Source organism: Polypterus senegalus, chromosome 2 (assembly GCF_016835505.1).
Source record: "Polypterus senegalus isolate Bchr_013 chromosome 2, ASM1683550v1, whole genome shotgun sequence".
Lineage (NCBI taxonomy): Eukaryota > Metazoa > Chordata > Cladistia > Polypteriformes > Polypteridae > Polypterus > Polypterus senegalus.
The window spans coordinates 94,734,759-94,750,876 of NC_053155.1; the positions used below are offsets into that span (position 1 = coordinate 94,734,759).

Sequence of the window (16,118 nt, forward strand, 5' to 3'; positions counted from 1 at the left end):
CACCATAACCCTCCACTTCCTGTGTCTGAGCCATTTCTGCACCCATGTACAAACATCACTCTGAAGTTCTACTTCTTTTAGTTTGATGCCCAACCTCTCATGTGGCATCTTATCAAATGCATTCAGAACGTCAAGATAAATAATATCATATGCTTCTCTTTAGTAATACCATTTTCTTGCTTCCTCATAGAATTCCAGCTTCCTCAATTCTGAACCATTGTTCACTGTTTAGTAAAACTCCTGTTCTTACCATATGTTGCTCAATCTTATCTTTAATAAGTCCTTCCATTAATTTCCCTGTGATGCATGTTAAGCCTACTGGCCTGTAGTTGCTTGGGTCTGCCCAGTCACCCCTTTTATATAGCTGGATAATATTTGCCATTTTCAGTCCTTTGGAATTTCCCCAGTGTACAGTGATTTCCTAAAAATATGCTTCAAGGATTTATATATTTACTTGCTTACCTCCTTAAGAACTCAAAGGTAAATATTATCTGGTGCTAGAGATTTCTTTGATTTCAGTCTATTTAATCTAAGCAGTACTACTCCCTCCACAATTTCTAAGTCCCTCACTACCTACTTAGTAGTCCCATTAGGTTATCTACTTCCTCAAATGTGTGCGAGTTTAGAGCATTCACTATGTCAATGTTTGTATTTTTTTAATTCCCCTAGAGTCTTCCTGATGCACTTTACCTCCTCCTTGACTGTTCTTTTACTACTAAAATAGTCCCTTTGGGTCGTTTTTCACCTTATCTGTTATATTCCTCTCTAACTGTCTTTTAGCCTCCCTAATATCCTTCTTAATGGTTGCCCTCATGTTCTTATATGCCCTACAATTCACATTGGAGTTATTATTCTTATATGCCTTATACAGCTGTTTTTTTCCTTTTTAACTACTTTTTTTTAACTATTAACCTTCTGTAGAGGTATTTCTTTAATTATGTCCTAATTCTAAATTTAGGTATGTACCTGTTCTGCATTACATGTAAATGTTTTGTAAACCTGTTCCACTGCTCCTCAACTGTCTCTATACTTAAAAGCTTATCCTAGTCTATCTTCCTTAGACTTTGATGCATCTGTTCAGAATTTGCCTTACCAAAGTTAAACTTAACAGTTTTTGTCTTATAATCTGCACTCTTACAAAACATTGAGAACTCTATTATATTATTGTTACTTGACCCTAGTGGTTCAATTACCTCTACACCCTATCATGATTATTACAAAATACTAAATCTAGACAGGTGTCTGCCCACATTGGTGCTTTAACATACTATGTTAAAAAACAGTCACAGATTGCTTTTCAAAACTCTTGCTCTTGTGCTCCGCTGTTTACAAGGTTATCCCAGTTAATATTGGAGTAGTTAAAGTCCACCATGACTATAATAACTCTGTAAACTTGCCTTTTTAATATTACTAAAAAGATGTGTGTTTAAATCACTGTCTACATTGGACGGTCTATAACATATTCCGAAAATAAGGCCTCTTTCCCTAACGCTTTCGAGGTGAAGCCACATGCCCTCTCTAAAATGGGGCTCATCCTCCAATTGAAGAGGACATGTGTTTAAATTATGTTTGACATAAACCGCAACCCCCACCTTCTTTTCTGTTCAATCCATCTTCCAAAAAACTATGTATCCCTCCATATTCTCTTTGTTATTTAGTCAGGTTTCCATTACTACTATCATATCATAATTATCCTCCTCTACATACAGCACCAACTTATTTGTTTTATTTTCGATACTTCTAGCATTAAGGCAAGCTGTTTTTAATGTGTCAAAAGTTTTACTTTTACATTTAAACCTTGGGTTAGACTTTAGATTACTGTGCATTTTTATTTTTACAATATTTTTTGTTTGTCCATGTACATTTTTAAACCTGACCTGTCCTAAACTCCCTGCTCCCTATTCCCTAGTTTACACAATCCTCAATAAATCTACTTATATGCCTTCCTAACATACTTGGTTCACCTCTGGTTCAGATGTAACCTGTTGCAGCGGAACAGGCTTCATCTGTACCAAAAGGATTCCCAATACCCCATAAACTTATACCCTTCTGCCCTACACCAAGATTTGAGCCAAATGTTAAGCCTTATATTCTCCTGCCTTACCTGGACTGGCTCATGGCAGAGGCAGAAGTTTGGAGAAGACTGCCTTGTCAGTTCTGCACCTCGGCCTGGTACCTAACTCTTTAAATTTGGATTGTAGAACTGATGGACTACCCTTGTGTATGTCATTTGTTCCAACATAGACAATGACAACTGGATCCTTCCACTCTCTGAGCGAGAGCCTATCCACTGTTCCAGGGCCCACCTGTGTACTCGGAAAGTAACACACCGTGCTAGATTCTCTGTCTCTGGAACAAACCTGTGCTTCAATCCATCTAATGGTTGAGTCCCCAGCTATCACTACTTCTCTGTTTCTGAGAACATGGTTTTGAGGTGGCACAGTGAGCTCTTCATTCCTGCCACTTTAGAATCTTCAGAGACACCATCCAGCTCTGCAAGGACCTGAAAACGGTTTGACACTTCCAATTCTAGGGCTGAGGCCCCTGGACATTGTGCAACCCTTACATTACACCTTATGACCATGACCCACCTGTCTGGTCTGTAATCTCCTCCCGTGCCACAGTAGGGGTGCACACTATCTCCCTAAAGTATGCCCTGTGTCAGGTCCACCAATTATGTACAATAACTCAGGCCAGCCAACTCCTCCTCCAGTTCAGTGACCGGGAGCTCAAGGTGCTGGATCAATTCAAATCTAATGCAGATGTTGCTCTTGTAGAAGACTAGCTCCTCCAAGCTGTCATCTAAAAAAGTCCAACATCCAACAGAACTTGCATTGCCCTGGCCTCATCATTAAAATTTGAGTTAGGATTACTAAAACTGCCTTAACTTTTCTTTTTATTAAAAGAAAATGTTTTAACTTTTAACACATCATCATCTCATAACAGGCTTAAGTTTCCAGTTTGGCATTTTTCTATCCAGCCATTTCAGCTCTAGACCTTCTTCAAAAAACTGTGACACACACCCGTCATCGAGATATCAATGTTTTCAGTATCAGGGGTTCCTAAAATATTGAGATCTGTTCGAAAACCGGAGATTGAAATTTTTGAAGAATCTGAAGCTTTCGCTCCCCACCCCATAGAGGAATAGGTTATGGTGGGGAAGGGTACAAAGCAAAAAAGCTCTAAAAATCCCATCACGACTCCTTAGCAGCAACCAAAATACAAGTTTATAAGAGCAAAATGTATTTTTTAATTAATTCACACCACAGAAAAAAACACAACTCTCAGCTGCTTCTCTCTTGTTTGCAAAGATGACGTCAGTACATCAGTACATCTCCAACAATCGATTGATTAATTTAAAATCATCTTTTGAGGAATAACCTTAATCTCACGCTGAAAAAGAGAGAAATGCAACCTTTAACTAAAGTAAATTCATTCTGACAAAAAATAATCTTTCATCAAGAAATAATTATTTTTAACAAAACCACATATGCCATGGTTATTGGCACCCCTAGAAATTCTTATGAACAAAGTATAACTTTAGCATTTTTGTATATCTTACTTTTTTCAAAATTGATTATACTGCGTAGAAATGTTTAAAGTAGGTAAAAACTTCCATTCCTGTATAACTAGGGTATAAATCTAAGGTGTTAAAGAGGTCAAATTTCCTTATTTTTTTGTCAACATGGGAAAGATAAGAGAACACACAATTCAAATAAGGCAAAAGTGTTTTGACCTTCATCATTCATGGAATGGTTATTAAAATAGCTGCTTGCCTTAAAATGCTCATATCTACATTTAGGGCAGTAATTAAAAAAGGTTACTATCAACAGAAACTGTTGCCAACTTGTCTTGAAGAGGACCCAAGTTTATAATACCCCCACACACAGTGAGGAGGATGGTAAAAAAAATTGCCAGCAATCTCTGTTGGAGAAATACAGAAAAAGTGGCATCTTGGGGTCAGCAAGTCTCTAAAACTACCATCAGATGCTACCTCCATTGCAACAGATAATTTAGAAGGTGTGCCAAACAAATAAAGTCAAAATATTTTTTCATATATATTTTTGATTTATTTGGGAGCTGCTTCAACCCCTTCTAGCCTGTGGGTAAGTCCAGTATTCATGAAAACTGAAAGTATTTTTTGTACTTTATTGTTTTGTTTGAGATGGCCTTTTTAGCCCATTAATAATTTAATACTTTTTCAGAGTTTCACATTGGATTTTGTTAAATCTTACCTTGGGTGTGAAACACATTAATGAGATTTTCACAGTCGTCAGGTTTTACCCCTAATATTAAACATGTAAAAAACATGTTAAACACAGTTAGGTTCTCAGTGCTTTTTGTCTTCTTTCGTCTGCATCTTTCTGTATTAAAACTGATTAAGTCAGTGTTTGTGTTGCAATTGCTTAGTTAGTTTTCTTTAATTTTTCACTTAAGCTTGCACTTAAGTCCTCAATTTGCCTCAAGAATGATTTAAGATATGAAGAGGTAGAGGAAGCGAAGGTGGTAGGGATGATAACCGCGCCCGTACACATGGGCCGCACGGCCTCCCTGCTGGCCACTGCCGAGAGTTGATTCTACAATAAAATAAAATAAAAATAAAAAGAGGAATAAACTTGGAGGTCAGTCATCACCCCGAAAGTGGATAGTAGATGTCACATAGTATATGTGTACCAAGTTTCAGGTCAAAAGGTCTAACGGTTTGCAAGCTACACGTGATCTTAAATCCTGGACAGACAAACGAACGGCCACGGTAGCGTATTATATACTGTATAATGATATATATATGGGCATGTAATGCACTACTTTGTTATGAATCATTCATTAACTTTAAAATTGTTTACTAATCACTCATATGTTTTTTAGATGTACTATTTTTAATTGGCTAAATATATTATAGTTAGATTTGGCAGTAAACTGAAAATTACAATAGGAAACTTAATAAATGCATTCAGGCATTTTTAAAACACATAAAAACTCTTAGTACCTTATAGTTATATGTAGTTTATATAAAAAAATAAAAAGCAGTGGCATTGCATGCTTGACAGAGCAATAAAAGTAAAAATATAACAACATTTATTTATATAGCACATTTTCATACAAAAAGTAGCTCAAAGTGCTTTACATAATGAAGAATAGAACAATAAAAGACACAGTAAGAAAATAAAATAAGTCAACATTAATTAACATAAAATAAGAGTAAGGTCCAATGGCCAGGGAGGACAGAAAAAACAAAAAAAAAACTCCAGACGGCTGGAGAAAAAAAATCAAATCTGTAGGGATTCCAGACCATTAGACTGCCCAGTCCCCTCTGGGCATTCTACCTAACATAAATGAAACAGTCCTCTTTGGATTTAGGGTTCTCACGGAAGGACTTGATGATGATGGTCACGGAGACTTCTGACTTTTAATCCATCCATCATTGTTGGAGCTTCATGATGCTTTGAGTAGGTGGTGGTGGCGCAGAAAACAAAAAAAGAAAAGCAAAAAAAAAAAAAAGAAACAGAAAAAGAAAAGCAAACAATATCTGCTGTTTGCCTAGAAATAATTTATTTTTACATTCACACAAACTGCATTACGCTAGCTATGCTTTTTGGGGGTAGGGCAGTAGGGATGCAGTATCATAATTCCAAGCTGATGGGCCATTAGTTTGAGCAAAGGGATTTTATGGTGGTTGCAGCACTGACAAAGTGCATAGCGGTATTGGCGATAAGTACTCCATCCTTTGAACCTTTCAAACCAGATCACCTAGACCTAGACCCAGCTGCAGAGCCAGAAAGAAAAATAGGCAGGAAACTTGTCCATGTTTCTCTTGCACCAGAGTCTCTTGTACTGATGATGATGATGAGGACAATTACATATTCTTTATCACAACAGCTGCTTGAATGTTCCAATTTATTGCAATATCAAAAACTAATTTTTCCTAAGGTTTGCATGTTTTGTCTTCAGCTGCCACTTTTGTTATGTGTGGAAATGTTATTTGGGCGAGAATTAGTTTCAGAACCAAAGAATCTATTTTTCAAGACCATGTGCCTCTGGCAAAATACAGCATGAATGGAGCTGTTACTGATTTTTTTGTTTTAATGTTTCATGTTATTTGCTCAATGGATAGGATCTTTCCATGTTGTCTCTTTAAACCTGGCCATAAATAGCATTTAGATTATTATTAAAAAAACAAGGGAAATGTGGCATATAGGGGAGCATACTGTAAGTCTTTCTGATCAAGATTCTTTAAAATTAATTGCGTAATTACATATATATTATAATTAAATATATATATATAATTACATTTATACATGCATACATTATTATAAAACAAAGGATTTTCTTTAGCTTAATCTAAAACATGGTGTAGTTTGAATCATGTGATTTGTTTTGTACATCTTACATTGATTGGATAATGATATTGTGCTCTTTGCATATACTGATGGGCATACAGTAAACAGGAATCGTGGGTAAATGTTTCAAATCATTAATTATACTTCAATTCCATTGAATTTTGTGATCATTATAGGCTGTTCAGCCTATTTCAGGGACCTACATTTTTTATGTATTAATGGTTTATGGGGCCACATGGTCAGATTATGATTCTGCTGTCCCCATCACCACATGTTATCTGTTAGGCTGGCAAGTTAGATAGAGAGCTACCAGGTTGAAAATTTGTTATGACACAAAAATCCATCTTTAACTGCTGTCTGAAAAGGATGTAGCCTTAGTAGTCTGTAGGAAAATACAGAGTCAAAGGCAGCCAGTGTAGACTTTCCAACTAATTTTTACCATCATAGCTTTCCTCTAGACTTACTTTGGGATTGGAAGGGGATGGTTAGGGTGTTGGGGATATTGCTTTATAATAATTCAATGTGTATTCTTGAAGTAATCAAATGATATAGTGTAGAAGTGACAGGGAGAGTCCCTACTGAAATATATGCTCCAAGGTATAATTAACAAAGTATGGGGTGTTTGCTAATTTAGTCATAAAAAACTGTAAATCAGTTATTTAAAAAAAAAATACATTTTAAGTACTTAAATGAATGCCATAAAATAATTATTAATGTTGGCATTTATAATTCTTTTTTCTTGGCCAAAATTACTTCTTGTGGTACAAGGGAGACAAACTGAAGTAGCCTGTTTTTTTTTTTTACAACTAAGAAGCATCATAAAGTGACAATAAAGTACACTCTGCAAAGTAATGAGACATGTACAGATTAGGTGGAATTCAAAACAACCGCAAGTTGAGGCCTTGCTTCAATAGAATCTATTCTCAGCCACTGCTATTATGTTTTGTTTTGGTTTTTTTTAAGTATGTTATCTTTGCCTTTAGCAAGGTAATTTTTTTCAACAGTATTTTACCAATAATTTGTATAATTAAAAATACAGTAAATAACTAGAAATGGATGACATTAGCCTGTGCATGTACTAATCTCTTGGATTCTAGTCAGAAATTCTGATACTCAAACTGGCACTGAACAAGAAAACTCTGCCAGATATTCATCATGGGGTATCATGAGTTGGGGGTTTGGCAACAATATACAATTCCAGTCTGAATATGAAATATGTGCATATCAATGATTTGCCATCTTCTGAATGTCTTTCTTTGTACTACGTTTTAAATGAATCTCTACTTGTAAATTGTATTTTTTCCCGCTGTCCATTTAACAGATAACAGCCGAAAGAAGAAGAAGAAGTCCATTTAACAGACACTTGCATGTTTAGAAGAAGTTCTAGGTTTTTTAAAACTATACAATTTATTTTTGTATAGCCCAAAATCACACAAGAATGCCGCAATGGGCTTTAACAGGCCCTCCCTCTTGACAACCCCCCCAGCCTTGACTCTCTGAGAAGACAAGGAAAAACTCCCAAAAAAAACCCTAGTAGGGAAAAAATGGAAGAAACCTTGGAAAAAAAGAGAGACCCCTTTCCAAGTAGGTTGGGCATGCAGTGGCTGTCAAAAAGAAAGGGGGTAAATGCAATACAGAGCAGAGCACAGAACAGAACACAAGTAATCATCAATGCAATTTAATAGTAAAATAAAAATATTACAAGTACAGAGCAGAATTTAACTGTGGATGATATCATATAATAGGATTTGAATTTGTTTAGAGTCCTGGAGAGCTCAGCCATCAAGCTGCCAGGCAGCTTGCCAGATCCGATGAAAGGATCCCTCTACCCGACGATTCCTGCAATCCAGAATCAAAGGAATGACTTTACCTTAGGCAGGCCATTTTTCTTCTTGCTACAGTGATTTGAAATTAGTATTTTTGAAGCCATCAACCCTTGATTCCTATGTTTTATATTTCTACATTCAGCACTTTATTTCCATGCTATATAAATGATAAAGCCTGTTACTGTTGATGAGGATCATCCTACATCCACACTTTTGGTTAAAATGCTAAACTCCATTGTACTTTCAAAATTGATCATATTTCACTTGAACTTTGCATTGTATTACAGTGGCTCAGCTTTATCAGAGTGATATGCAGGGATTTGTGGCACTTCGTAACTGTAACTCGAACTGTGTTATAATAATTCAGTGTGTACTATATTGGTTTATTGTTGGACATGTTTTTATTTACGTTATACATCTTTGATGATTTGATCTGGAATAGTATCTTAATGTTGATGATGAAGAAATAGTTTACTGTTTATTTAAAATCAAAGTAAAATGTTTTTTTGTACATTCACATTCAAAGTACTTCTTATTTATATAATAGCTTCTTAAAGTAAAAGTAGCTTTAAAACAGAACCCTTAATGATGGGGCTCCTATGGGATTTAAATAGTGTCTCTTTGGTGAATTTTTGAATCCTGCCTCTGCTGTCTTGAATTAGGTGTGGCATTTGGTCCTGGTCTCTCCTTTAGAGCATGCATCAGTAATATGTTACAAATTTCATTTTCTAGAAAATATAACAATGTATTGCTTCATATTTTGAAGCATTACTGGTTTAGTCTTTTTCAGTAATTTCAAATAGTCCAGAATACTGCAACTAACATGTTTTTTTCTTTTTTTAAATGTATCCCTTCCCATGACCATGCCTCTAAATTAACTTTTTCTTCCCATTAATAATGCCCATAAATTTTTATTCATGTGCTTCATGACATGTATATAGGATATTTTCCACTGTAGCTACTTACGGTAAATCTGGAACATTAAATAGTACACTTATTTAAAGATATCTTATGTACAGAAATATGCAAGTGTTCTCATATTTTGGTTCTGATTTTGTCAATATTGAAGACCTGATGATGTGTACAAAGATGGTTACTTTAATTTTTGTGACAGGTAAATTGTAATTCAGTATTATGTGGTTTATCAGGTAAGAGAGAAAATGGATGCGCTTGATTGACATTTTAGAAGTCGATGCATTTTCCTTTCATCAGTTTTTCATATTGCCCAACAATGGACATTTTAATACTTTAATTTTGATTTCTTAAATGTATAAATGCCAATGAAAAACAGTTATTAAATGACTTACCAATCGTTAGATGTTTATTAAAATAAAAACTGCAGATGACACACTGTTATGAGCTATGCACTTTAAGAAGACAAAAAAGTAGATGATGATACAGTGCAAGAAATAGGAAGTGGTGTTGTAATTCCTTTCAAAATTTGAAAACAAATGTATCACCACTTAATCTCTGTTTGTTTAAAATGAAAATATGAATCTCGTTCAATCTTTCCTCATAACTCATACAGTACCTCTTAGCCCCAGAATTATCCTAGTTGCTCCCCTCTGGCCTTCCTCTAGTGTAGCTATGTCTTTTTTTTAATATAGAGCCCAAAATTGCAAACATTACTCCAGATGGGATCTCACCAGTGCATTATATAGTTTAATTATAACCTTCTCTGACTTGTACTCTACAAATTGTGCTATATAACCTAACTTCTTGTTACCCTTTTTAATGGCTTCTGTATACTCTTTGAATGTAAATAGGGGTGAATCGACTATGTCTCCTTCTCAAAAGGGGTACTTTCAAATTTCAGACCCCCCTTTGTGTATTAAAGTCTAACAATTTTACTTCCTTTATTTTTAATGCCTTACATTTACTAACATTATATTTCATTTTCCATTAATCTGTCCAAGCCTGTATTGTGTCTAAGTCCTTCTGATTGATTCTAGATCATCTGTCATCATACCTAGTTTTGGTTTCAGCTACTAGATATCCATGTGTTAAATTATGTTGGACGGGTAGATGCTTTGGAGGGATACGTGTCTCTATTCTGATGTGATTTTCAATTAGTCAAACATCAAAACAATTAAGAAATAAATTAAGAGCGCTTTTTGGAGCTCACATAAATAAAAAAATGCAATTAAAAACATGGTTTATTACTTAGAGGGAAATCAATTATTACTTATGTTTAATAGCAGTAGAAAGTGCTTAGTCATAGGAGGTGTTCACATTGCATATTCCTCCATATCTAATCCCTTTCCTTTTTATAAAGTGTCTTCAATGTGTTTGACTACCATGTATATTTAAGCACCTTTTAATAAAAAAGATTTTGACTGCTCTCAAGGATCTTTTTGAAAGCATTTTTTTTCTATATTCTATATCTATATATTGTGTATGTGTATACAGTATATATAAACACAGTTTTATACATATGTACATTAATATAGATTTCCTTTAGCTACACCTATAACATGGTGTTGTTTGTTCTGTGATGATTTTGTACTTCTGAATTCTACATTTCCATAGTCAATAGGATAATTTAATACTTGTTAGTTGTCTTTTGTTCTATGTCTATAAAAACCTAGGATTGTCTTTGTCTAGTTAGAGTGACTCAAGTAGAATGGAGAGTTCACTTACCAGCAGTTAATAGATCTGTTAAATAAGTAGATATATTGATAACACTGGCAAGTGTTAATATGGATCCTAAGCTCTTTGAATCCATTACTCTTTGAGGTGGCTTGCCATCCTTAACAGGACCCCTAACCTTTGCTGCACTAGTTGGAATCCTGTTTATGATATTGCAGACTTGCCCTTTTTATCACTGTACCTGCTGTGGCTTTAAAGCTGTTCATTTTCATGATGAAGTGTCAGCTCGTACTGTGGGTGACTTATTCCTGGCTGATACAACTTGTCTGCACTGTTACATAGCCCTCCCTTTAAAGTTGCATTCCCCAACAACCACTTCCAACTCCTTGAAAACAGTAAGATGTTCTTCGCTTCTGCTGCGTTCTTGCAGACCGTGGTAAGAGGACATCAGCAGGAGTCTTGAGCACTTTGCTGTCATGCAGTACAACAGAGGCATCAAACATTGCGCTTTTGTGCATTAACACTAGAATTACCAGAGCCTACAAAAAAACTCGTAGATCCATCCCACCATAAATTGCACTCACTTCTCTGTCAGCGTCTTTTGTCCTTTCAATGTGTTGATAAGCAGCAAGCAGTCTGCTATCACATCCCCCACCGGCACACGGTTTTCTCAGCTCAAGTCTGTTTACCTGCGTGTCAGTTGCTTGGAGTTGTATAGAGTGAGAAGTCAAGCAAAATCACACCTTTTATAAATAGTATATCGTTATTTGGAACACATGCATTTCATGTGTGTTCCGTGTCTACAACAATCTATGTACAGTAAACACATCATTAAAAAAGAAATGTTTTTCATGTTTTAGTAATAATTGACAAAATGTAGACAGGATATAATGTGTGAAGCCTGAAGTCCAAATACCAAAGAAACATTTTCACAAAAGGTACAAATATAACAGAACAAGTGCGCTTCTATTCAAAAATATAACTTCAGAAAAACAACACGTTAGGGTGCGACATTGACACACATTTACTATGACTGCTTCGGTGGTGCAACGGTATCAACTGTGGGCTGGTAATCAAAATTTCACGGGTTCGACCCCTGCCGACTCCGTTTTGAGAAATGAGCTGCTTTTATTCTTACTATTTCAGAATAAAAACATACATTTGATTTCAGTCTGTAACAGGACCTCTCGCCTTGGATGCACTAGTTGCAATCCTGTTTGTGACATAGTAGTCTTGCTGTTTTTATAGGGTGACTCATTTCTGGCTGATCGTTTATTTAAAAGAAATCCACAACAATACCCTTTAAGTCAGCCCACGCTACCCTATATAGCTAATGTATGCATTTTATGTAATCATTTTAGAAGGCTTTAATACTACATTTTGTATTTAATTATTGTATTTGTATTTAATTATTGTTATTACTGGTAGCTAATAATTAATTTTTACTAATTACAATCCTACAGTATTATTTTCATTTTTTCAAATGCAAATTATGCAAATTATCACATCTTTAACTACTAACATTACCATTAATACAATACATTTTAATTGAGGTTTTTAGATTGGGCATGGATAAATGCTTCTATAACTCATAGATATTTTGTGTACCTGCAGGAACATTTCAAAGTAGTGAAGCATTGTTTCATTTAAATAAATGTGTTATTTTTGAATATAGCTAAATTTAACTACAGAATTTCTCTGATGTTTCATTTCGTTTAACTTTGTCATATAAATATTTTAAAAGATGTTCACCAAAGTATACCTTTTTTATTTTGAAAACCTTAACATGAGATGAGTGTTTCATTTGTTGCAAATTATCATCTCAAAGAAATTTATTTAGATGGTAATTCCTCAATAGTAGTATGCTACAGTTAATTAAACAGTAAAGGACAAAGTGAGTTATACCTTTAGTTGTCTAACTAAAGGTCTAGAAGCATTCCTGCCCTCGTAATGCCTCCTTTCAGAAGATCTGTTAAATTGACTACTGCAGTACCTACTGTATGCTTTTGAAAAAATGAATCGTATTTCTAAAATGTTACCTTAATAGGTTCTTTCAGTTCTTAAATTTGTTTATATATGTTTATATGTTGTATTTACAGTTTCCTTAGCAGAAAAGTAGGATTATTATACCAAATGCAATTAAATACAGTGATATAAAGGTCATGAACTGTATTATCCTCATGCTAACACCAACGTAACACCAATCCTGAGTGCTGGTATGGATCCATCTGAAACCATCTGGGATGTTAGTTTGGCTGTAAGAAAACAGTAAGAAGAGGCATTTAAAAGGCAGTGCTTCAAAAATATTCAGCCTGCTTTAAAGTTTGCAAAAGTTTGTTAAATTACAAACAGTAGTAGCACATCTTGTTTTAGTCTGTGCTTTTATGTAGAGTGACATTGGTAGCCTGAAAGATAAACCGATAGATGGATAAATTGGCCGGCCGATCCAAAAGGGGAAATTTTGCTTTTTTACAGGAACACCCCCTCAGATACACATATGAATTTCAAAAAAGAACAAAACATCTGACTTTTCTAATTATGAGAGAGCAGTGAGGCATTATAAAGGCATGTTACCCAAGGTAAATATTTGAAGGACAAAAATTGGGTATATGTCAAGGTAAAAAAAAATTAAGCATTCTGTTTTATATGAGGGTTTTTAATATTTATTAAATGAATAGTTATTAAATGTCTGGTTGTGCCACATCTGACTGCAATAATATTTTTTAAGTGTTTTAGAATATCATTTTTTACAAAACAATGTATACCTACTACTTTAAATATTAGGGTTTCTAGAAGTCAACATCTTGGGCTTGAATCCTGTGCCTGTGTTTTGTCCATATGCAGTTTCTGCTTTTTCCTTTTGTCTGGGTAGGTCTTCTACTCATGTCCCCCAAATCTTACAAATTATGTTAATTAGTGGTTTCAAATTGGAACTGCATTAGTGTATGGATGAGTGGGCCCTGCCAAGAATGTACAGTTCAGGCAAGGATAGGCACCTGCCCCCCATGACCCTGAATTGAGAAAGCATACTTTAATATTCACTGTGCCACATGTTTTATTTTTTTTTTAGTATAAAATGAATTAATTAGTATTAAAGTTTCATTCTCATGATATGAGATTACAAGATTGTTTCTTTTTTCTTTTGTGTGTAAACAGGGATGAAAGAGCTCTCACCTCCTCCTTTGAATCTGAAAAGACTGTATAAGGAGACAATAGAAATTGAACCAATTTTAATCATAATTTCTCCTGGAGCAGATCCTTCACAGGAACTTCTGGAACTTGCCACTGAGACCATCGGCAGAGAGTGCTACCATGAGGTAAAAAACAATCATCAGAGTTTTCTTAAACAAAGTGTGTGAGAGATAAAACATATAACTGTAGAAAATTGTAAATTTCCCCATCTTCAGTTTTAAAATAGTGTTCCAGTGTGTATTATTTTTAAATTTTCTAAAAGTGAAGTGAGTAGTTTGTAAGTGAGTCATCCTGGGAAAGAAGGCTTTTGGAATGGAAAAGCAATTCTAATGGCTAATTAGCAGGTAGGCTATAATAAGTAAATCTTACTTTTTAGGTATTTACTTCAAAACAAAGGATTAATTTTGTGACCTGAAGTAATCCTCCCCTAAAACACATTAGGCTGAGAAAGTATAGTTTTTTTCCCAGGTTTTCTTCCATATTCATATGTAATTTTATAAAGTGTTTCTCTTCGAAATAGACATCTTATAAGGTTATTAATATTATAAGAATGTGTTTATTGAAAAGTCAGCTCAGCAGTTGCAACTTGTGTGTAAGGTGCTAACAGAGGTTTTTTCGGACTGAAATGAAATTTTGAAGTAGACACAGTTATGGCTGAGATTAAGAGTAATATACAGTAGTTATTACTGTAACAATGCATCATTAGATTTGTCAAAGCAGGAAAAATCTCTTGCAGAACATGAACTCACACAGGGGTTCTGGCATCAGCTGATTACTTGGAGATGAGAGTGGGTCTCAAGAAACAACTAAAATTCTCATAGAAGATTTCTAGCTCAATGCTCAGGCCAGATATTGTTCTATGAACTAGTGGAACAAAACAAGTGGTTGCTTCTTGAGTTGACTATGCCATGGGAGGAGAGGATGGATAAAACCCATGAAAGAAAGTATGGCAATTACCAAGCACTCATCTTTGAATGCCAACAGAGGATATGGTGGGCATGGAATCTCTCAGTGTAAGTGGGCTGCAAAAGATTTCAAGATCAGTCACTATGGGGAGTCTTTCCCATTTTGGGGATTAGAGGTTGAGAATGAAAGAAGCTTGTGGCTAACATCATCAAGCAAGCCGGGTCAAAAACAATGTGGCTGAGGCTGAAGTGCAGTGAACGTTGGAACAACTCACTCAGCAGAGGGAAAGAGTTAAGTGGATGTGATGAGGCTTGGGGAGCCAAAGAGGTTGACCTAGGATGGTAGATTTTGTTTTTGAGTACCCCAGAGGTGTTGTGGGCTTAAATCAACAAAACACCTGAGAAGAAGGTGCCCACCTAACTACCCTTAAGAAATATTTGAGGGCTCACACTATAAACCTCTGTCAAGAAATGGACTGGTGAAGGTGTGATTGTTGCCATCCATCTGAGGATAGCATGGAACCCATCATATTGAAGCTAACAGCAAAAAAATATAATTCTTAGTGGGATCTACATGTATAGTGAGGATAAACTAATTAAAAGATAGGTTTATCAATTTAGAAATCATTCTGTGATGATTGGTCTTTTAGTTACTTCGTATATTCTGCTTTTCCCAACAGGTGGCTATGGGCCAAGGTCAAGCTGATATTGCCATCCAGACTCTCAAAGAATGTGCACGTAATGGAGAATGGCTTTGTTTGAAGAACCTGCATTTAGTTACAGCTTGGCTTCCAGTTTTAGAAAAGGTCAGAACTTCTAAATTAAAGCTAATTTTTTATCTATGTCCGTCACTTTCCTCCTTAAAAATACTTCTACTGATAGAATGACTGCTAACTACATTTATATTTGTCAAGATATTATTTATATATATTTTATATATGTGTATATATATATATTTGTTGGGAAACTCTTCAGCAAGCTTTTCTCATGCCACAACCACAGTTTCAAAGCACTCTGCAATATACTATACTCTGTATCTCTCTGTCTTCTCTTTCTGTCACTCACTGCCTCCTCTGCTCCTCCCAGCAAGTTTCATCTTCCTCCTCCTGATTCTGGCTCCAACGTACTGGAATGGGGTTGCTTCTAGGTAACACTGAAGCCCCATTAAATAGGGATTACTGATTTCCTCCTGGCAAACCCCTCAACAGGGCTACACCACGACACTATAATACCCAGTGTGCCCTGCAGGTGTCCATGTGGGAATCCTG

The 16,118-nt window shown here is 35.3% G+C and overlaps 1 protein-coding gene across 1 annotated transcript in view; it reads left to right on the forward strand.

Annotated features, from left to right (window-relative positions):
* LOC120523157 (cytoplasmic dynein 2 heavy chain 1) overlaps nucleotides 1-16,118 on the forward strand; it is a 417,821-nt gene that overhangs the window by 264,157 nt on the left and 137,546 nt on the right. The window contains exons 77-78 of the mRNA XM_039744175.1: nucleotides 13,910-14,070; nucleotides 15,531-15,656. Of these exons, the coding sequence (XP_039600109.1) occupies nucleotides 13,910-14,070; nucleotides 15,531-15,656 (287 nt within the window). The remainder of the gene's footprint in view (nucleotides 1-13,909; nucleotides 14,071-15,530; nucleotides 15,657-16,118) is intronic.